Source organism: Rana temporaria, chromosome 1 (genome assembly GCF_905171775.1).
Source record: "Rana temporaria chromosome 1, aRanTem1.1, whole genome shotgun sequence".
Lineage (NCBI taxonomy): Eukaryota > Metazoa > Chordata > Amphibia > Anura > Ranidae > Rana > Rana temporaria.
The window spans coordinates 251468773-251493512 of NC_053489.1; the positions used below are offsets into that span (position 1 = coordinate 251468773).

Consider the following 24740-nt stretch of genomic DNA (forward strand, 5'->3'; position numbering starts at 1 on the left):
GTTTGAATATTCCAACTTGCATCTTTAAAATCCCACACCACACCCCGGTTCGGGGACTTTCTGACTACAAGTGCAAAAAACTAGTTTTTATTTAGCCATTGGTTTACATGTACTTTCTGACTTTTACCTACAGAGCGCTGCCTGTTTGTTATTTGTTTCCTATTATCCATTTTCGCTCACCCTCCGACCTCTGTTGTAGCCTCCAGCCCAGCTCCAATCGTCTCCTCGATGTGCAGCAGGATCTTATTTAATTATAATGTTTTTATTGCTATCCCAAGGAATGAACAACATCCCTTGTGATAGCATGGAAATCCATTTTATGCAAAGATCTGGGGTTTATTAGACACAAGATCTCTCCTCTGGCCTCCAACCAAAATTGGTTTGATCAGATGCTTTCACAGGCCAGCAATGGCTTGTTCACATGAAAAGTAAGGAAATCCTCTTTGCTTCTGGTTTGACATCACACAGTGGGAGAAACAACATCAGTTCTTCTCACTGTATACCAGGAAGTGGATGTCGCCAGTACCTTCCTTACTGGGCTCCCCGATGGGACAGGAGAGCCCGGTACAAGTGGCAGCGGTGGAAGTGCCTGTAAAAGTAATCCAGTGGCTCTATAGCCTCTAGGATTACTTTTACATCGAAGGGAATCGGCGGCTCTAAAAAGATGATATCTCGGTCATTGCTGCAGCTAGGGATGGACCGAACACCCCCCAGTTCGGTTCGCTCCAGAACATCTCGAACAGGCAAAAAGTTCTAGCGAACATGCAAACCCTATTAAAGTCTATGGGACACGAACATGAAAAATCAAAAGTCCTAATTTAAAAGGCTTATATGCAAGTTATTGCCAAAAAAGTGTATGGGGACCCGGGTGTTCTAGGCCTAGGGGACATGTATCAATAAATAAAGAGCAGTGATTTTAATGATGTTTAACCACTTCCATACCAGGCACTTATGCAGCTTCCTGCCCAAGCCAATTTTCAGCTTTCTGCGCTGTCGCACTTTGAATGACAATTGCGCGGTCATGCTACACTGTACCCAAACTATTTTTTTATAATTCCAGAGCATTACATTTTCCATTAATGATATAAAGGTGTTCTCCTAGACCACTCATCTATCTTAAGTTAGCTATATACTAGTACGTTTTTAAAATGAAAAATTGTACTAAAGTTGATAAAAAATGTCATACAAAAATTCTCATGACTAGGGTATAAAAGATGCTTTGCTCTCCAAACTGCTTGACATCCACTCCTCCACTAATCTTTTTCCGAGAATAACCACACGAGACTCGGGATGGAGTACAATGGCCATAGCAGCCTTTTATTAACAAATTATAAATAACTTATAAACATATCAATATATAAACATATGCAACATATCAATATCTAGTACATTCTTCCAAAAATAAGAGTAAAAAGGTCCTTGTGGGCATCAACTACTCATACCTGCGTGACCACTGAAAATTGATTAGGCCTCCAGCCGAAACAAACGCTGACTCAAACAACTAAACGCAGGTACCACCAACCATAATAATGGGAGCCGTACCCAGGACTGGTCTTTACCAATGTACATATTTTTTATACTCAAAAAACCCATAGCAGGACCTTGTTCTCCACCACAAGCAAGCAAATATGACCCCTTATGTTTGCCTTTTCGGGCTCCGGGCGCCTGAATTCCAGCAGCGGGGGTGTTTTTTTGAAGAACCTATATATATAGCCAAAAAGGTTGACTGTGCGCACAAAGCATTGCGCTCCCAGTCCACCCAAGTGTGTTTGCAAAGCAAATGAACTACAAGGCTCCCCTGGCTCTATCCTCCAGCAGTGGATGACACACCACACTGCCTGCAGTTCAGCACGTTTGATTCCTGCGACCAGCCCCTGCACCCAACAGCGGCTAGCAGAGTGTGTCCCCCCCCCCCCCCCCCGCCATGACGGTTTCCATCCTGGACACCAACAGAGCTTGATCCCCAGCTTGCAGACAGTGGGCTGTCCATCACTTTCTTTCCACTGGGCTGTTTTGGTTCTCCATAAGGTTCAGGTCATCTATTTTCCATGTCCAACCAGCAAGCCACCTGGATGATGTTAACCTCTTCCCACTCAGATGTCATTGTGGTACCGTTTTTGCTTTTAATATTTTAATAATTTCATCTACACTGGCTATATGCTTTTATGACTGATTGCTGCAGCCTTCTAAAGACCCTACAGTTTTCTGCAGTTGTTGTACACCTTTACAGTGCAATAAACTAAAGATAAGTGAATTATAAAGCACGCACTTCTATACAATTATGTCCAACTGCATCTATATCCCTATATGAGGTTGTAGTCAGAAAGTCCCTGAACCGGGGTGTGGTGTGGGATTTTAAAGATGCAAGTTGGAATATTCAAACTATTGATTCCATAGATAACAATGACTTTAACCCAAACCACAGAGCTCCATAGAATAGTCAAATAGATTGTTAAAAATATATAATTTATTCATACAAATGTTTTATAGATATACACATCTTAAAATAACAAGAATGCAACTTTTACAACCAGGCGCAAAAAGGCTTCCTTGTAAAACCCTTGCTAACAGTCCTACATGTTTTGCCCGAATACAGGGCTTCTTCAGGAACACACGGGAATAAATGATCTACATAAAATACAAGGAAGCCTTTTTGCACTTGGTTGTAAAAGTTGCATTCTTGTTATTTTAAGATGTGTATATCTATAAAACATTTGTATGAATAAATTATATATTTTTAACAATCTATTTGACTATTCTATGGAGCTCTGTGGTTTTGGTTAAAGTCATTGTTATCTATGGAATCAATAGTTTGAATATTCTAACTTGCATCTTTAAAATCCCACAGCACACCCCGGTTTGGGGATTTTCTGACTACAAGTGCAAAAAAATAGTTTTTATTTAGCCATTGGTTTACATGTACTTTCTGACTTTTACCTACAGAGCGCTGCCTGTTTGTTATTTGTTTCCTATTATCCATTTTCGCTCACCCTCCGACCTCTGTTGCAGCCTCCAGCCCAGCTCCAATCGTCTCCACGATGTGCAGCAGGATCTTATTTAATTATAATGTTTTTATTGCTATCCCAAGGAATGAACAACATCCCTTGAGATAGCATGGAAATCCATTTTATGCAAAGATCTGGGGTTTATTAGACACAAGATCTCTCCTCTGGCCTCCAACCAAAATTGGTTTGATCAGATGCTTTCACAGGCCAGCAATGGCTTGTTCACATGAAACCGGAAGTAAGGAAATCCTCTTTGCTTCTGGTTTGACATCACACAGTGGGAGAAACAACATCAGTTCTTCTCACTGTATACCAGGAAGTGGATGTCGCCAGTACCTTCCTTACTGGGCTCCCCGACGGGACAGGAGAGCCCGGTACAAGTGGCAGCGGTGGAAGTGCCTGTAAAAGTAATCCAGTGGCTCTATAGCCTCTAGGATTACTTTTACATCAAAGGGAATCGGCGGCTCTAAAAAGATGATATCTCGGTCATTGCTGCAGCTAGGGATGGGCCGAACACCCCCCAGTTCGGTTCGCTCCAGAACATCTCGAACAGGCAAAAAGTTCTAGCGAACATGCAAACCCTATTAAAGTCTATGGGACACGAACATGAAAAATCAAAAGTCCTAATTTAAAAGGCTTATATGCAAGTTATTGCCAAAAAAGTGTATGGGGACCCGGGTGTTCTAGGCCTAGGGGACATGTATCAATAAATAAAGAGCAGTGATTTTAATGATGTTTAACCACTTCCATACCAGGCACTTATGCAGCTTCCTGCCCAAGCCAATTTTCAGCTTTCTGCGCTGTCGCACTTTGAATGACAATTGCGCGGTCATGCTACACTGTACCCAAACTATTTTTTTATAATTTTGTTCCCACGAATAGACCTTTCTTTTGGTGGTATTTGATCACCTCTGCAATTTAAATTTTTTGCACAACAACTAAAAAAAGACTGACATTTTTTTTAAAAATAAAGTTTTTATTTTTTTCTGTAAACTCTTTTGTAAATAAGTACGTTTTCTTTTTTAATTACGGGCACCGATGAGGTGGCACTGATGGGCACTGATGAGGTGGCACTGATGGGCACCGATGAGGTGGCACTGATGGGCACTGATAGGCGGCGCTGGTATGCGGCACTGATGGGCACTCATAGGCAGCACTGATGGGCACCCATAGGCAGCACTGATGGGCACTCATAGGCGGCACTGATGGGCGCATATGGGTGGCACTGATGGGTACATATGGGTGGCACTGATGGGTACATATGGGTGGCACTGATGGGTGGCACAGATAGGTGGGCACTGGGCATGGATGGGCACTGAGAAGTGGCACTGATGGACACTGAGGGGTGGCACTGATGGACACTGAGGGGTGGCAATTGTTTATTTACAATTTTTACAATCAGTGCCCATGTTGCCAGTCAGTGCCCATTTGTGGGCACTGATTGGCATCTATTGTGCATATTTTTTTACATGTGGATGGCCATGGGGGATGTACCTGGCCATCCACATGTTTCCTCCAATCCCTGGTGGTCCTGGCAGCTTCCCTGTGGTCTAGTGTGGGCAACCGAGGGGGGGCTGCGCTGATAAACAATCAGCGTGAACCCCCCCTGTCAGGAGAGCCACCGATCGGCTCTCCTCTACTCGCGTCTATCAGACGCGAGTGAGGAAGAGCCGATCAATGGCTCTTCCTGTTTACATCGTGATCAGCCGTGATTGGACACGGCTGATCACATGGTAAAGAGCCTCCGCCGGAGGCTCTTTACCGAGATCGGAGATGCAGGGTGTCAGACTGACACCCCGCACCACCGATCGCCGCGCTGCGCGCCCCCACGGGCGCGTGCTGGCATGTTATCCTGCAGGACGTCAATAGACGTCTAGTCAGGATTTCACAACCACTTTCCGGACGTCAATTGTCTATTGACCGGGCAGGAAGTGGTTAAAGTGAAACAATAAAAATGTAATATTCCTTTAACCACTTCAATGGTTTTTGCGATTTGGCACTGCGTCGCTTTAACTGACAATTGCGCGGTCGTGCGACGTGGCTCCCAAACAAAATTGGCGTCCTTTTTTTCCCACAAACAGAGCTTTCTTTTGGTGGTATTTTATCACCTCTGCAGTATTTAGTTTTTGCGCTATAAACAGAAATAGAGCGTCAATTTTGAAAAAAAAATTTTTTGCTGTAATAAATATCCCCCAAATATATATAAAACAACAATTTTTTTTCCTCAGTTTAAGCTGATACGTATTCTACATATTTTTCGTAAAAAAAAATCGCAATAAGCGTTTATTGATTGGTTTGCGCAGAAGTTATAGCGTTTACAAAATAGGGGATAGCTTTATGGCATTTTTATTAATATTTTTTTTTACTAGTAATGGCGGTGATCAGTGATTTTTATCGGTACTGCGACATTATGGCGGACACTTCGGACACTTTTGACACATTTTTGGGACCATTGTCATTTTTATAGCAATCAGTGCTATAAAAATGCATTGATTACTATAAAAATGCCACTGGCAGGGAAGGGGTTAACACTAGGGGGTGAGGAAGGGGTTAATTATGTTCCCTGGGTGTGTTCTAACTGAAGGGGGGTGGGACTGACATGGGGAAATGACAGATCGCTGTTCATACAATGTATGAACAGACGAAAAGTAATTTCTCTCCCTGACAGGACCGGGAGCTGTGTGTTTTCTCAGTTCTCACTCTGTAACCAGTGATCGCAAGTGCCCGGCGGTGATGGCGCCCGCTGGGCATGCGCGTCGGCATTAGGGGCGAGCGGGGGGCGCGCGCGCCCCTATTGGCTGAACTGCGTGATTACGTATACCTACGTGATCTCGCGCAGCCGAGCCGATCAGTTATACGGCGGCTGGTCGGCAAACAGTTAAATATTGTGCCTGGGGGGTCCACTTAGTCTGCCTGTAAAGTGGCGCATCTGTGCGATGTATAGAACATGCCGCAGTAATAAGTACATTTCTAAATGTTTTAACTTGCTCGCGGCTGTAACGTATTGCTTTTCAGGGAGCCTGTGATATAGATGGAAAACAATGAAAAAAGAAGCGGTGTGGGGCCCCCAGTCCATACCAGGCCCTTTGAGTCTGGTATGGATTTTAAGTGGAACCCTACGCCAACATTTTTAAATAAATTGGCGTGGGGTCCCCCCAAAATCCATACCAGACCCTTATCCAAGCATGCAGCCTGGCAGGTCAGGAAAACCATACCAGGCCACATGCCATCAACATAGGGCTGTGTGTGTGCTTTGGGGCGGGGGGCTCTGGCCCCCCACCCCAAAGCACCTTGTCCCCATGTTGATGGGGACAAGGGCCTCTTCCCGACAACCCTGGCTGGTGATTGTCATGGTCTGCAGGCAGGGGGGCTTATCAGAATCTGGAAGCCCCTTCAACAAGGGGTCCCCAGATCCCTCCCCCCATGTGACTGGCTATCGGGTACATTGTACCCCTAAACATTTTACCAAAAAAGTGTCAAAAAGTCAAAACCACAAGAGACAGTTTTTGACCAATCCTTGATTAAAAAATAAAAAAAAGTGTCCAGCGATGTAAATCTACAGCCAATCCGACGAGAAATAGCAAAAAATTAAGACATCAGTGCTGCATATCAGTGCCACCTATCAGTGCCCATCAGTCTTGCCTGACAGTGCCAATCAGTGTTGCATATTAGTGCATCATCATCAGTGCCACCTCATTAGTGCCCATTAGTGCCACCTTATCAGTGCCCGTCAGTGCAGCCTCATCAGTGAAGGAGAGAACATACTTATTTACTAAATTGTATAACAGAAACAAAGAAAAACAAAATTTTTTTTTTTTTTTTAAATCTGTCTTTTTTTATTTATGTAGCAAAAAAACAGTAGTGTTCAAATACCACCAAAAGAAAGCTCTATTTGTAGGAACAAAATAATACAAATTTTGTTTGGGTACAGTGTTGCATGACCGCGCAATTGTCATTCAAAGTGCGACAGCGCTGAAAATTGGCCTGGGCAGGAAGGGGGAAAAGTGCACTGTATTGAGGTGATTAAAAAACTGAGTTACTGTAGGACAAGAGTATTTATGTTTGTCCTGTTTAAACTGAAATTATTATTTGGGTATGAAGCACTGGAAAGTTTAAGTTCTTCGATGTTGTGTTTTTCTGTGATGCTAAAAAAGAAAAAAAAAAAAAACAGTATACCTTTACTAGGGTTGTCCCGATACCAGGACAACGTTCTCTTTGAGGACATAGCACATGGCTGCATTTGGGGATAAGGCTGCATTTGGGGATAACGCTGCATTTGGGGACATGGCTGCATTTGGGCATAAGGCTGCAATTGGGGATAAGGCTGCATTTTGGGACATGGCTGCATTTGGGGATAAGGCTGCATTTGGGCACATGGCTGCATTTGAGGATAAGGCTGCATTTGGGGACATGGCTGCATTTGGGGATAAGGCTGCATTTGGGGATAAAGCTGCATATGGGGATAAGGCTGCATTTGGGGACATGGCTGCATTTGGGGATAAGGCTGCATTTGGGGACATGGCTGCATTTGGGGATAATGCTGCACTTGGGGACAAGGCTGCATTTGGGGACACATCAGGGCCGTCTTTAATATGGTTTGGGCCCTGGGCAAACATTTTTTTTGGGCCCCCCTCCAGCTTATTTTGGGCCTGGTTGGTTCACATGTATGTTTTGGCGGTCCTCATTTGTGCAGGTACAGCAGCCCATTGATTTGAATGGGCTGCCATGCCTTCGTTTCCTGCAGAAAAAAGGTGCATTCAGCATTTTAAAAATACAGTTGCCTTGAAATCCATTCTGCTTTTGCACCATTTTACTTACTTGCAGTTCTTGCATACACAAACGCACTGTGTTTTTAAAAGCGTGACCTAAACGTCTAAAAATGCAGCAAGTTTGACAGTGCGGGAACTGCAGATAAGTCACAGCAGACAGCATAATGGACAGACAGTGCTGTATTTCAGTGCTTGATAGGCATAGGTGTGCCGTGTGCGCAGCCTATTACATGAGGCATGCGCTTTTCTTTGCAGGAAATGCAGGCATGGCGGCCCATTCAAATGAATGGGCTGCTGTGCCTGCGCAAATGTGGGCTGCCAAAACACATACATGTGAACCAGCCAGGCCCAAAATAAGCCTATCAAGCAGTTAAATACAGACAGTAATGCCATGTGCTCTGAGGCCTTACTCAGCCTGGACTGCAGGTCTGGTCTGTGATTTAAAGAGTTCCTCTATTTTACACATGGCATGGCATGGGGTCCCATGATGCTAAAGCAGAATGGACAGACGGTGCTGTGACCCCCATGCCATGCCATGTGTAAAATAGAGGAACTTTTTAAAACACTGACCAGACCTGCAGTGAATCATCAAATATTATAAAGACTTTGGGCACACTCTACAGAAAACTTCTATATACAATATAGATTAGCAAACAGTGACATACCTTGAGGAGCAGGACATGAAGAAGTCAGCCTCGGGAAGAGTTTGTGTTATAAAATCACATTCTAATTCACTTTTATATACAAGCAGTACCCAGTGGCAGGAAGGGAGAAGTGCACATCTAAAGGGAAGCCAGGGGTGCTGTACATTTTAAAACACTGGGAAGGGAAGCAGTACTGTCACAAATTTAGAAGCGGGGTCCCTTTACAAAAAAAGAAATAAAGAAAGAAATAAAGAAAAATATATATAAAAAAAGGGGTGTAGCCATCCGGGGCCCTGGGGACCTCTGGACCCTTTAATAAAAAAAAAAAAAAAAAAAATATATATATATATATATATATATATATATATATATAAAAAATATATATATATTTTTTTAAAAAAGGGGGTAAAAGGGGGTTGTCATCTGGGGCCCTGGGGACCTCTGGGTCCTTTAATATTTTTTTTTTTATATAAAAATAAATGACAAAAAAAAGGGGGTTGCCATCCGGGACCTCTGGGCCCTTTAATAAAAAATATATATATAAAAAATAAACATTTATAAAAAAAAGGGGGGGGTTGCCATCCAGGGCCCTGGGGACCTCTGGGCCCTTTAATAAAAAAATAAATTAAAAAAATATATAAACAAAAATAAAAAAATAAACATTTATAAGAAAAAATAAAAAAGGGTGTTTGCCACATGGGGCCCTGGGGACCTCTGAGCCCTTTAATAACAAATATATATATATATATATATATATATATATATATATATATATATATATATATATATATATATATATATATATATATATAAAAGAAATAAAAAGAAAAAAAGAAATAAAATAATATGAAAAACATTTTTTATAAAAAAAAAGGGGGGTCACCATCCAGGGCCCTGGGGACCTCTGGGTATAATAATAATAATAATAATAATAATAATAATAATAATAATAAAAAAAATATATATATATATATATATATATATATATATATATATATATATATATATATATATATATATATATATATATATATATATATATATATATATATAAAATAAAAGAAATAAAGAAATATATAAAAACATTTTTTTTATAAAAAAGGTGGGTTTTTAACCCGGGGCCCTGGGGAACTACAGGCCCCTGGGGACCCCCAGACCTCTAAAAAAAAAATTGGCCCTTTAATAAAAAATAAAATAAAAATATATTAAATATTTTTTTTAATTTAAAAATAAATAAAAAAAGGGGGGTTGCCATCTGGGGGCCTCCGGACCCCTTAAAAAAATTGGCCCTTTAATAAAAAATAAAATAAAAATATATTAAAAAAATATTTTTTTTTATTTAAAAATAAATTAAAAAAAGGGGGGTTGCCATCTGGGGCCCTGGGAGCCTCCGGGCCCCTGGGGACCTCCGGACCCTTAAAAAAAAAAAATATATATATATATATATATATTTTTTTTTTTTAAAGGGGGTTGCTTTGGGCCCCCTACAGTGACAGGGCCCTGGGCAGCTGCCCCATTTGCCCTGTGGTAAAGACGGCCCTGGGACAAATGACTGCAATTGGAGATACATGGCTGCTTTTGGGGACACATTGACACATTTAAAAAAAAAATATTTGTAATCTGTATCAGGCCGCGTACACACGGTCGTTCCAAACTGATGAGAATGGTCCGACGGGCCATTTCCATCGGTTCACCGCTGAAGTGGCCTGATGGTCTGATGTGCATACACACCATCGTTCCAAAAACCGATCGGGTCAGAACGCGGTGACGTAAAACACACAACGTGCTGAAAAAAACGAAGTTCAATGCTTCCAAGCATGCGTCGACTTGATTCTGAGCATGCACGGGTTTTGAACCGATGCTTTCTGTACTAACCATCGGTTTGGACCGATCGGGCAGCGGTCCATCGGTTCAATTTTAAAGCATGTTTTAAAATTTTGGACCGAAGGACAACGGACCGATGGGCCTTACACACTGTCGGTTTTGACCAATGAAACTGGACTTAAGGCCGTTTTCATCGTTTGGACCGACCGTGTGTACACAGCCTCAGCAAGTACATGAAAGAAAAGTATCAGTACTTGTACTCGGTCCTAAAAAAGTGGTATCGGGACAACCCTAACCTTAACTGTCATCATCTTCAGAGTGAAGCTAGTCCCTAAATCTGCATATAAATAATACAGAATAGCTCTATTTCCCATCTGAATGGCGTTGATAAACATTGAGTCAGAGGGTTAATTTTTGACAGCAGGAGCTATCAGGCCCCGTACACACGACCGAGGAACTCGACGTGCCAAACACATCGAGTTCCGACTTTTCCCATTGACTAACGAGAAAATAGAGAACATGTTCTCTTTTCGGCCCGACAAGTTCCTCGTCGGCTTCCTCGCTGAAAAGTGTACACACGACCGAGTTTCTCGCCAGAATCCAGCTCCGACCGAGTTTCTGGCTGAATTCTGCCAAGAAACTAGGTCGTGTGTACGGGGCCTCAGAGGTATAATACCCAGGCAAGAATCCTGTCTCTACATGAGTAACATTTCACTGAAAAGACTGTAATGGCTGCATCAGATGGGGAGATTAGCAAAATCAATACAAGAATCTCATCCCAGTGATATAAGGACTGATGGATATTTTTGTCACATTTTACCATACATTTTACTGTCTAAATATGTTTATTTCTATATCTGTATAAACGTCTCTCAACTTTCTAAAATGGGGAAATGTGTGGTGCTTTAAATACATTTTAATTGTTAAAAAAAAACAAAAACAATAGAGATCTATACACCAGAACGCAAAAAAAAGGAAACTAATAAAGAAAGAGGGACATAGGGATTTGGTCCCACACAAGGGACAGCTAGGATCTATACCATACACCTCATTGTAGGTAGAAGAGGATGTTCAGCCTTTTATAGTCGTCTTCCCCTCATGCAAATCCCATCTCTGCTTCCTGTCTCATCTGCCGGGTAGAAAAGCTGAACTGACCGGCTGGGATGTTCTACTGAGATCTTGGTGTCCTCTCAGAACATTCAGAACATCTAAAGCCAATAAGACATCATGTTTCTATCCTGTTGTCTTTTGTGTCTGTCCTCATTTCTTGGTAAGTCTGGAATACAGAAAAAAGCAGTAAACCATTCTGATGGGATCATCTTATTTCTCATGATATTTTTATTCTTGGTTACAGGGGTCATGTCACAAACACTTACTCAGTCCTCCTCAGGGATAAAAAAGCCCGGAGAGAGTGTGAAGATGTCCTGTACAGGATCTGGATATACATATACCAGCTACTATATAAGCTGGGCTCAACAGGTTCCAGGGAAAGGACTGATATGGATTGGGAGGATTTATGCTGGTAATGGAGGTACAGATTATTCCTCTTCATATCAGGGAAGAGTCACAATAACATCTGATGCGTCCATAACCACATCACATCTACAAATAGACAATCTGAAAGTGGAAGACACGGCCACATATTACTGTGCTAGAGACACAGCGATCCAAGGATGACATCTGTCATACAAAAACATCCAGATGTAATGCTTTCCTCTTACCAGCTGGCTGCAGAATATCCTCACTGATATTTCCCTATATCACATTAAGGCACAACATCCATAAATGCTTCCTCCATTAATTATATAAAGGTGTTTTCCTACACCAATCTTAAACTGGTTATACACTAGTAGATTTTCAAATGAAAAATTGTACTAAAAGTAATTTAAAAACTTCATACAAAATTCTTTAGTACCTTTGAATGCTTGGCAAATGTTATTTTAAAGTTTAAAAAGTAGTTTGCTTTTAATATTCGATTTTGGCGTGAATGCACTTTACCAAATAAAAAAACACTCCCCACACTGGCAGCAGAAACTGAGGCAGGTAAGCAAGCCCTGAAAAATCCTGATCTGTCAGTGCAACTCTATATATAGAAGCCAGCAGCATTGTCCCCAGTGCTGCCCACATCTGACAGCAGCCTTTGGTAGTATGAATGGCTTTGAATACCTAAGACCCATTGATTAAAGGGGCTGTAAACCCTTGTGTTTTTTCACCTTAATGAATTAAGGTGAAAAAACTTCTGTTACTGAGGAGCCCCCCAGCCCCCCCCCCCCCGGTTTTACTCACCTGAGCCCATTTTTTCCCATGCCGGAGATACCCACACCCTCTCTGACCGGTGTCTGGGCTCTTGATTGGATAAATTGATAGCAGCGCAGCCTGCTGTCAATCAAATCCAATAACGCGGGTGTCGGGGGCGGGGCTGAGTCCGGCTTTCTGTGTCAATGGACGCAAAAGCTGGACTCGGGAGCACACCTGCACGGGTACCTCCAAGGAGAGCGCTTCTCCTAGGTGGTTTCCCGATGTGGGCAGGAGCTACTAGCGCCGCTGGGGGACCCCTGAAGAGGAGGATCGGGGCCACTCTGTGCAAAACGACCCGCACAGTGGAGGTAAGTATGGCATGTTTGTTTTTTGTTGTTTTTTTAAACATGAGGGTTTAGTAACCCTTTAAGTATAATTGGGTTTGAAGGTAAACAAAGCCATTCATATAAATGTAGAAAGATGAAGTGAGGACAATGATGACTAACCACCATACTCAGAACTATGAATGAACCACAAATACGTTCATAAATGTAAAAAATAAAATAAAATAGAAACATAAAATATATGTTATGACCTTTATGGTACACTGACACCAACGTCTGCATTAAAACACACTGACTGGTGTGTGGTGGAATGACAGGAGTGCCATTGTGCCAATGGCAGAGCATTTTACGGTTCCCTTTTATTTAAAACAACATTTATTGGAATGTCACACTTTCCAACTTCATTCTATTGACCGCAGCATGATGTGAAGCAGTAGATTGCCTCGCATTGCGCTGAAAAAAGTAGTGCATGCAGTACTTTTGTCCACGTACAGCATTGCAACATGAAAGTGTGAACCAGTCAGATAGGAGGCAAGGAATTTTATCTTGTCTTGTGGTGGGACTACATTGGAATAACTGCTCAACACAGTCCTACCGCACCTGGTGTGAATCTACCCTCACAGATCGTGCGATTTTGCCACGTTTCCTGGCCGTGATTTTGACGCGATTTCAGGGAGTGTAAGTGGCATCAAAATCAGATCGAAGTAGTGCAGGGATTACTTTGAAGTCGGAACGACTTGAAGTCATACTAACATGAATGGAAATCATGGGAAACGACTTGTCATGGTACTTTTCCATCAAAAATCGTGGGACAAGTAGCATAAGTGTGAAAGGGGCCTTAAGCTTTTACAAGCTTTTAGGGGCTTTTACAGGCGTCAAGCTCTTGGACGTTAAAGCGGGGGTTCACCCTATTAAAAAAAAATTTTTATTATACCATTACATTCGGCATCGTAGCGCGAGCTAAGTATGCCGGTCTTACATTTTTCATCCCCGTACTCACTGTGCTATGGATCATTGAAGATTCCGGGGAATGGGCGTTCCTATGGTGAGAGAAGGTGATTGACGGCCGGCCCTGGCACGTCACGCTCCTCCGGAAATAGCCGAAATAGGCTTGGCTCTTCACGGCGCCTGCGCATAGCCTGTGCGCAGGCGCCGTGAAGAGCCGAGACCTACTCCGGCTGTCTTTGGGGAGCGTGACGTGCCAGAGCCGGCCGTCAATCATCCTCCCTCTCCATAGGCACGCCCATTCCCCGCGGGAGTCGGAAACTTCAATGATCGATAGCACAGTGAGTACGGGGATTAAAAATTTAAGACCGGCATACCGTAGCTCGCGCTACGATGCCGAATGTAATGGTATAATGATGTGAAGGAGGGTGAACCACCGCTTTAACTTCTTTCATTGGCCAGAATAAATAATTTATTCTGGTCATTGAAATGAATTAATGCTCAAGCACTAACAATTAGCAATTAGACAGAGAAGGCTTGCCCCTTCAGGTGAGATGAGGAAGCCTGATAGAACTTGTGGATGCTCGCCTCGGCTCGTCTACTCAATCATAATGTAAAAAGAAAAATAGGCTGCATATCACGATTATGATCCAAAATCCTCTTGTGGTGTCACTCTGGGATGTCCCAATAAAGGATTTTGGATCATAATCGTAGTGTGCAGCCTATTCTTCTTTTTACATACTAACGTTTAGCAGCTACACAAGATGTAAAACCTTCAACTGTTAGGTTTTATTTTTGCTGCATAAAACTTGTGAAGGAAGTAGAGAGTATAGAGAGAAGGGGAAGGTTCAGGTACACGGTACAGAATGCACAAAAAGTATCTAAAGTTCCAGTATTCCCCACTCACCCGGATAGACCCCTCTCACATGGCCTAGCAGCCGGAATGATGCACGGACAGTATGAGAACAGTCTCTGCCACAGACCATCTGAGGACGAAAGATGGATAGTCAGGGATCCTCTGCCACAGGATTTAAGTCCCGAACTTCCTGCCTTACATCAAAAGAGCCTTTAAGCCAATCCGGCGGACTGTAAGACAAATAGAGTATTTGATTTAACAAAATCACCAGGCCTATCCAGAGACATTAGCTTGCTTTGCTCCTTCGTTAAACAGCTTCCCCCACTTGGATGGACAGCTTGGGATCCCCTTTAGAATCATAGGCCCCAGCCAGCATAGCTGGGCCTACCCGATAGAGATGCAGCCTCGAACCAACGTGGTCCCAGGGCTGGAATTACACACACGTGCCTCGCACCAGGAGCAGGGATGGACTGGCCATAGGGACTACAGGGAGTTTCCCGGTGGGCCGATGGCTCAGTGGGCCGTTTTTTTAAAACAGAGATGCTGCTTGGAGGACTTTTTCTAATGCCCCGGCAGCGCCCCAGTGTAAAAGCACTCAGGCTTTCACACTGGGGCTGCAGCGGAAGCGTTTTTCAGTCGCTTTACAGGCGCTATTTTTAGCCCAAAAGCGCCTAAAAAACGCCTCAGTGTAAAAAGGGGTCCTACACTCACCCCCTCTCTTTTACACTCACTCTCTTTTTCTTACACTCACCCCCCTCTCTCACCCACCCCCTCTCACCCCCTTTCCCTCAACCCTTCCTCTCTCTCTCATTCCCCTCTCTCTCACCCTCTCATGATATACAATAATGGATGTAGGGGCCTTTTGGTGGGCGTGATTTTTTGGGGGGGTGGGGGCAGCATTTTATTGAATTAAAGTGGGCCGGTCTGGATGAAGTCCAGGGCCAAATTTTTCTCCCAGTCCAGCCCTGACCAGGAGGGCCACGAGGCGAAGTACTCCGAAAAATGGTGTCTGCCCCTTAAGTACCCCTTCTCAGCATGCACAACGGGGCACCACTCCCTCTGGGCTGCTGCCGTGAAGAGTCACTTAACACACCATGGTTCGCTTGAGTTCCAACATGGGCCTGAGGTGGTAACGTCACCTACAGGCAACAGGGGAAAACTTCTATCAAGCACAACCATAGCCTGAACAGAGGCTAATTTTAATGGAATTAGTAATCAGACACCCCTAAATTTATAATAGCGCCCCAATCATTGGAAGCAGGGCGCTACACTTGTAAGGTAACTACCTACAGTCTGGCACATTCTGACATTTCTCTCCTACATGTAAAAAAACAGATTTTTTTTGTGCTATAATACTACTTAGAACCCCACAACATTGTATGTATATACTGTTTTTTTAGGCAGATGCCCCAGAAAATAAAGTGGTGGGTGTTGCATATTTTCTTGTCACAGAATATTTGTGCAGCGGTTTTTCAAAAGCAAATCATTTGGAGAAAATGCACAATTATAATGCACAAAAGAAAAAGAAACTACCCAACTGTTTGGTAAAATCTAAAAGATGATGTTGTGCCAAGTAAACAGATACCAAACATGACGGCCCGGATTCACATACCTTGGCGCATATTTATGCCAGCGTAGTGTATCGAATATACGCTACACCGACGCAGCGCACAGAGGCAAGCACAGTATTCACAAAGCACTCGCTCCCACTCGCTGTTAAAGATACGCTGGGCTTCCTCGGCGTAAGCCAGCGTAGGTGGAAGTGGGAGTGAGCCATGCTAATGAGGCGTGACCCCATGTAAATGATGGACTGAGCGTCATAAAGATACGAATAACGTACGGCGCATGCACCGTCCCGTGGCCGCATCCCAGTGCGCATGCTCAGAATCACGTCGAAACAACTGCCTAAGATACGTCAAATCACTGCCTACGAGTGGAGCTGCGGTGGCTCAACGCGATTGGCACTGCGCTGACAAGCCATTCACCTCTGCAGCTAGGGGTTCGGATCCCGGTCTCGGCTACATGTGAATTGAGTTTGGTGGTCTCAGCCCGGCTCCCGGTGGGTGTGCTATGCGAGGTAAGCTTGCGCTTAGTACGCCCACCCCCCTCCCACAAAAACCACCACACTTACACGCACTCGAAATTGGGTTAACATCACGCACTTTGACCACGCGGTCTCTAAAAAAGAGAGGCGAAGGACTAACGGGGCTGGTTGAGCGGGCTAATCCTCTCACTCCCTTATAGGGAGTCCCTCTGCCCTGTTGGGCTTCAAAGCGGAGCAGGTAGGGCGGGCTGTGTGGGAGGACCCCCTCACACACCTGCCATTGCCACCCGGGGCATGGAGAAAGGTGGCAGATTGCCTCTGGGGGAGGCCTGCCTACTCCCAACTCCTGCAGTCCGGCTCCTCTCTCGAGTACACGCACAAAATACACTTAAAAAAAAAAAAAAAAAGGAGATATGACTATAAAATTGTTGTCGCATGTAAACTCCACTTCCGATTTAAAAAAAAAAAAAAAAAATCACTGCCTACGACGTGAACGTAACCTACGCCTAGTCATATTCACGTACAACGTAAACGTCAAAAGATACGACGGCTTGTGTTCCCTGGTCCATACCTTTGCATGAGTTGCGCCTCCTATATGGGGAATAACTTTACGCCGGACGTACGACTTACGCAAACCGCGTATATTATGCACCTGGCGCAACTACGTTCGTGAATCGACGTATCTCCCTCATTTACATATGTGCATCGAAAATCAATGGGAGTGGAAAATGCGCCCAGCGTAAATATGCGCCCACGATACGACGGCGTAGGAAAGTTATGTCGGTCGTAGGAAGCCTATTTTCAGGCGTATCTAGTTCTGTGGGCACGGCGCACATTTACACTTACGCGGCATATCTCGAGATACATCGGCGTAAGTGCTTTGTCAATCCGGGCCGACATGTTTAAAAAATTACGTACACCCATGGAATGGTGCCAAACCACAGTACCTTAAAATCTCCATAGGCGACGCTTTAAAAGCCTTTACAGGTTACAAGTTTAGAATTACTTAGGAGTAGAGTTGAGCGAACCCGAACTGTAAAGTTCGGGTTCGGTACGGACTTTGGGTTTTTCCCGAACCCGAATAATTGGAAAAAGTTTGGGTTCGGAGTTCGGGAAAATAAATGCGCGGAGGTCCCCACAAATTCAATAACCAGACCCTTTAGGTCTGGTATGGATATTAGGGGAACCCCGCCGTCAATTTAAAAAAAAAATGACGTGCGGTTCCCCCTAAATATCCATAACCAGACCTGTTATCCAAGCACGTTGACCTGACCGGCCGCAGAAAAGAGGGGGGGGCAGAGTGCGCCCCCCCTCTCCTGAACCGCACCAGGCCACAACATTGGGAGCCCCCCAAACATTGGGTGCCCCCCAAAGCACCTTGTCCCCATGTTGATGGGGACAAGGGTCTCATCCCCACAACCCTTGCCCGGTGGTTGTGGGGGTATGCGGGCGGGAGGCTAATCATAATCTGGAAGACCCCTTTAGCAAAAGGGACCCCCAGATCCTGACCCCCCCCCTGTGTGAAATGGTAATGGGGTACACTGTACCCTACCATTTCACAAAGGAAGTGTAAATTCTTGTAAAAAAAAAACATACACACACACCGTAGAATAAAGTCCTTTATTAATAAAAAGAAAAGAAAAAAACTCCAGCGGTGATAATCCACTCGTTCCCGGCTTCCTGCTCCAACGTTTGGGGCACCCCAAAGCACCCTCCCAAAGTTGAGGGCATGTGGCCTGGTGCGGTTCAGGAGAGGGGGGGCGCACTCTGTCCCCCCTCTTTTCTGCGGCCGGCCAGGTCAACGTGCTCGGATAACGGGTCTGGTTATGGATATTTCGGGGGAACCGCACATAATTTTTTTTTTAATTGACGGTGGGGTTCCCCTTAATATCCATACCAGACCTGAAGGGTCTGGTTATGAATATTTAGGGGGAACCGCACGTCTATTTTTTTTTTTTAATTGACGGCGGGGTTCCCCTTAATATCCATACCAGACCTAAAGGGTCTGGTTATTGAATTTGCGGGGACCTCCGTGCATTTTTTTTCTAAAAGTACGTGTTGCATTGACTACAATGGGGTTCGGAGTTCGGAACCCGAACATCCAGGTGTCCGCTCAACTCTACTTAGTGGTCCAATTATTTCTCTTGCTCTGATGTCTTTGGTGACATCTTACATGTGTGGTAACATTCCTGTTTATATATGCATGCAGTGCCTATGAGGGCTTATGTATTTGTGTGTCACATAGGGGAACGGGAGCGCTTTAATTTTTTTCATTATTATTATATATATTTTTTTTAATTACGCTGTCCCTTTATTTTTTTGTTTTTGTTGCTATCCCAAGGGATGAACAACATCAGTTGTATTATTTTTTTTCTTAACATGACACTAAAATTATTATTTTGGTATGAAGCATTGCAAAGTTATTTACAAATACTAAATGAACTATAATGAACTATAAATTAAATAAAGTTTTGTGCTTTTTTTGTGATGCTAAGAATTAAAACAAATAAAAACAAACACAATTGTTTTTAATGATTGGTTAATAAAATAGAAATGAAAAAGCAGCAGTAAAATAATAGTTGAAGTGGAAAGGGGAAGACGTTAATTAGAGCTTATTAGGGTAAGATAATAATTAATAAGGGGTTAGATAGACAATATATGTATGTATAATATATATATATATATATATATATATATATATATATATATATATATATATATATATAAATCTTTGCTTGTCAGTTTACATTTAGTGTTGAGCAGAATATGCCATATTCGATTTCGCGATATATCTCGAATATATATTCGAATATTCGAGATATATTCGCTAAATTCGAATATTCGTGATATTTTATCGAAATTAATTGATTGCGATTTTTCGCTATTGCGAATGCGAAAATAATTGCGATTTTTTTAATAACTACGGTAGGAGCGCTCTGATTGGCTTAGAATATTCGTGATATTTTATCGAAATATCGCAACATGCGAATGCGATATTTATTGCGGAATTTCGAGATATGCTGGAGGAGCGCTCTGATTGGCTTAGAATATTCGTGATATTTTATCGAAATATCGCAACATGCGAATGCGATATTTATTGCGGAATTTCGAGATATGCTTGAGGAGTTCTCTGATTGGCTCAGAATATTCGTGATATTTTATCGAAATATCGCAACATGCGAATGCGATATTTATTGCGGAATTTCGAGATATGCTTGAGGAGTTCTCTGATTGGCTTAGAATATTCGTGATATTTTATCGAAATATCGCAACATGCGAATGCGATATTTATTGCGCAATTTCGAGATATGCTGGAGGAGCGCTCTGATTGGCTCAGAATATTCCTGATATTTTATCGAAATATCGCAACATGCGAATGCGAAATTGATTGCAGATATTTCGAAAACTGCTGTAGCAGCACTCTGAAATCGAATATGTATGATATTTTAACCGAAATACATATTGCGATTGCGATTTTTCGATCGCGCATGCGCAATTGCGCGAACAACACGCGACCATTTCCTGGAGCCTTGCCAGTTTCCAACTTATGATCGCAGCGCAATATTACAGCAACATGGTTGGAAGCAATTTCACTAAGTCTGAGGAAAAGTTGCTGATTTGTGTAAGTATTTTGACCACTGTTATTTCATCATCTTCAACTGCATTTAAGTCTAGTTTAAAAGTTAGTATATATGATCAGATATTAGTATTTAACCAAAAATGTGTCTCCTGCTTTTACAAAACTACAAGTCCCAGCCCAGCCCAGCATTTTAGTCTAGTTTAAAAGTTAGTATATATGATCATATATTAGTATTTCACAAAAAATGTGTCTCCTGCTTTTACAAAACTACAAGTCCCAGCATGCCTGGACAGCTGCAGACACCCTGGTTGGCAAATGTGTATTTAGGCACTTTTCCTTGTTATTTAGCATAATGAATTTAAAAAATTTTTGGACATAGGACGTATGCGAATGTCCTGACTTCAGTGTCCTCAAGGCCCAAGGACGTTCGAATACATATTGCCCTTTAGATGTTGCAGAACTACAACTTCCAGCATGCCTGGGAATGCTGGCACTTCTAGTATTGTAAGTTCTGCAGGCCCCCATTTTTCAGGCCTTTATGCACGGGTCTCTAAACTGTGGCACCCTAGATGCAGCAAAAGTAAAATTCTTAGCATGCACTGACAGACCGTGGCTGATGGGAGTAGTAGTTTTGCAACAGCTGGAGGTGGACTGGTCTTGAAACCCAGAGTTAGGTAACAAACCCGTAGTGTTTTGCAACCATTCTGCCTCCAGCTGGTTATTTTCTGTTGAAAAGCCTGTGGCGTGCAAAACACAACCCAAAAACTCCACCCGGTGCAAGGAAAAATTTGCACACACCTAAAGAGTGACATCACAAAAAACTGCGACGGTTGCATACGTCAGTGGTCCTCCGAAAAGGTCCCGTCTCTGACCCCCCGGGGCGTTAGGCTCCTAGGCTCCTGACAGGGAAAAGAGTTACTGTGGTCCATACAGCCGAAGCCATATGGACCCATCTCGGTCCAAGCAGCGCAATCAACACGCGAACAACACGCGACCATTTCCTGGAGCCTTGCCAGTTTCCAACTTATGATCGCAGCGCAATCACACAGCAACATGGTTGGAAGCAATTTCACTAAGTCTGAGGAAAAGTTGCTGATTTGTGTAAGTATTTTGACCACTGTTATTTCATCATCTTCAACTGCATTTAAGTCTAGTTTAAAAGTTAGTATATATGATCAGATATTAGTATTTAACCAAAAATGTGTCTCCTGCTTTTACAAAACTACAAGTCCCAGCCCAGCCCAGCATTTTAGTCTAGTTTAAAAGTTAGTATATATGATCATATATTAGTATTTCACAAAAAATGTGTCTCCTGCTTTTACAAAACTACAAGTCCCAGCATGCCTGGACAGCTGCAGACACCCTGGTTGGCAAATGTGTATTTAGGCACTTTTCCTTGTTATTTAGCATAATGAATTTAAAAATTTTTTGGACATAGGACGTATGCGAACGTCCTGACTTCAGTGTCCTCAAGGCCCAAGGACGTTCGAATACATATTGCCCTTTAGATGTTGCAGAACTACAACTTCCAGCATGCCTGGGAATGCTGGCACTTCTAGTATTGTAAGTTCTGCAGGCCCCCATTTTTCAGGCCTTTATGCACGGGTCTCTAAACTGTGGCACCCTAGATGCAGCAAAAGTAAAATTCTTAGCATGCACTGACAGACCGTGGCTGATGGGAGTAGTAGTTTTGCAACAGCTGGAGGTGGACTGGTCTTGAAACCCAGAGTTAAGTAACAAACACGTAGTGTTTTGCAACCATTCTGCCTCCAGCTGTTTTTTTCCTGTTGAAAAGCCTGTGGCGTGCAAAACACAACCCAAAAACTCCACCCGGATGCAGTGAAAAATGTGCACACACCTAAAGAGTGACATCACAAAAAACTGCGACGGGTACATACGTCAGTGGTCCTCCGAAAAAGGTCCCGTCTCTGACCCCCCGGGGCGTTAGGCTCCTGACAGGGAAAAGAGTTAGCAACGCATATCTCCCCTATACGTGTATCCTGTGTTGTTAATAATATATTCATAATTATGCAAATGATAATGGCTGCTATATTTATGCAAAAAAGGTGGCGACCGAAATGGCAGGATATAAAATCTTTCATGTTACCCCTGTCATTGATTAATAAGGCGAGAATGCTTCCAATTGTTGAATAGCATACATTTACGTCATATATCCATAAGGCTGTCAACAGAAGTATTACAATATACTTTGTTCTTCATCTTGCAGAAGTTCCTGGAAACAGGATACGATGAGCTGCGGAGGCAGCCAGAGAAAAGGGCTGTGGTCAGCGCCCTAATCGCTGACTTTGGCGGCCAACATGACCACAAGGCAATTGTTAAGAAGTGGTCTGACCTGAAGAGGCGCCAAATGGTTCAGGTCAGACGTCTTCGGGCTAAATATCATCCAGGTAAGTTATTGTTGACAGTTATGTTTTTTTTTTAAAAAGTGTATTTTGTGCGTGAACTCGAAAGAGAGAGGAGCCGGCCTGCAGGAGTTGGGAGGCCTCCCCCAGAGGCAATCTGCCACCTTTCTCCATGCCCCGGTTGGCAATGGCGGGTGTGAGGGGGTCCTCCCAACCCAACCTCGCATAGCACACCCACCAGGGGCGGGGCTGAGACCACCAAACTCAATTCACAGGTAGCCGAGAGCGGGATCCGAACCCCTAGCTGCAGAGGTGAATCACTTGTCAGTGCAGTGGCAATCGTGTGGAGCCACCGCAGCTCCTTTGGTGACAGTTATGTAAGGTCATATGTAATTCATGTAAGGTCAGATGTTGTTAACCAAGATGCCATGTTGTGCTAACATATATCACCACCGGCCAAGGTATTCATAGTACTGTTGAAAAAAGACATGGGACAGCAGACAGGAACACAGAAGTTATGTGGGAACATAATTTTCCCATTGCTTTGCATGGGACTTTAAAGAAAAACCCCGACCATGGCAAGTGGGGGTGGGTAAGGTTTAAACCACCTATCCTATGTTTGTGGCTGACATATAAGTAACCTGTGTGCCAAGTTTCATATAAATATCTTTAGCCGTTTGTACGTGATGCTGGAACATACATACATACATACATACATACATACATACATTTATGCACACACACACGTTGAGTTTTATATATATAGATTACCACTAAATTCCTGTGTTAGGAGTGGGGTTGTTATAGTAATCCCGTGTGCTCCATCAGGCCCTTTTTTTAACATGAGATGGTCTGAACAAAACAAAGGAGACAAAAACAGCTCATTTTAACATGGTTGCATCCCAGCTCACGCTCAGTCCCCTGTAGTGCCCACAAGACCCTTTAATATAACATTGTCCCATTGGTTAACTGTCTATATAAATCAATTTGTATTCATATACAATACAGCAGAGTACACAGAATTTGCATACGTCATTAGAAAACATTTTTATAATATATGAACATTGTGTTATTATAGGAGCTCCAATGCCAGTTATCCGCGCCAAGCGCAGAAGGCGCCAGGCCGATGAGGAGGAGGAGGAGGATGCGGCAGAGGAGGATGCGGCAGAGGAGGAGATGGATGAAGAGGAGCAGCCAGGGCCCTCCCACTCCCCAACCCCAGCTCCTGCTGAGGAGCAAGCTGAGGAGCTTCCCCCCCCCACCACCCCAACTTCTCAAGCAGAAGAGCAGGAGGAAGAGAGCGGTCCTGTGAGCCTCGTTCAGGAAGGTAAATATGTGCACAATGATTAATAACATTTCAACAATAAAATGTAGATATAAAAATGGACAACATATAAAGCGCACCTGTCAGATTGTAGAACCATAATATGGTATTGATGCTAGAAGTATACAGGTAGTGCATAATTATTAGGCAAGTTGTATTTTTGAGGATTCATTTTATTATTGAACAACAACCATGTTCTCAATGAACCCCAAAAACTCATTAATATCAAAGCTGAATTTTTTTGGAAGTATTTTTTAGTTTGTTTTTAGTGTTAGTTATTTTCGGGGGATATCTGTGTGTGCAGGTGACTACTATTACTGTGCAGAATTTTTAGGCAACTTAACCAAAAAATAAATATATACCCATTTCAATGATTTATTTTTAAAAGTGAAACCAATATAACATCTCAACATTCACAAATACACATTTCTGACATTTAAAAACAAAACTAAAACAAATCAGTGACCAATATAGCCACCTTTCTTTGCAAGGACACTCGAAAGCCTGACATCCATGGATTCTGTCAGTGTTTTGATCTGTTCACCATCAACATTGCGTGCAGCAGCAACCACAGCCTCCCAGACACTGTTCAGAGAGGTGTACTGTTTTCCCTCCTTGTAAATCCCACATTTGATGATGGACCACAGGTTCTCAATGGGGTTCAGATCAGGTGAACAAGGAGGCCATGTCATTACTTTTTTTTATTTAATACCCTTTCTTGCCAGCCACGCTGTGGAGTACTTTGACACGTGTGATGGAGCATTGTCCTGCATGAAAATCATGTTTTTCTTGAAGGATGGTGAC

At 43.1% G+C, this 24740-nt stretch overlaps 1 gene segment (V, D, J or C); it reads left to right on the plus strand.

Moving 5' to 3' along the window:
• The first annotated feature begins 11330 nt into the window (after positions 1-11330).
• Positions 11331-12108, plus strand: LOC120940729. The segment is given in 2 exon segments: positions 11331-11512; positions 11597-12108. Coding segments are annotated over 2 exon segments (366 nt in total).
• The last annotated feature ends 12632 nt before the right edge of the window (positions 12109-24740 follow it).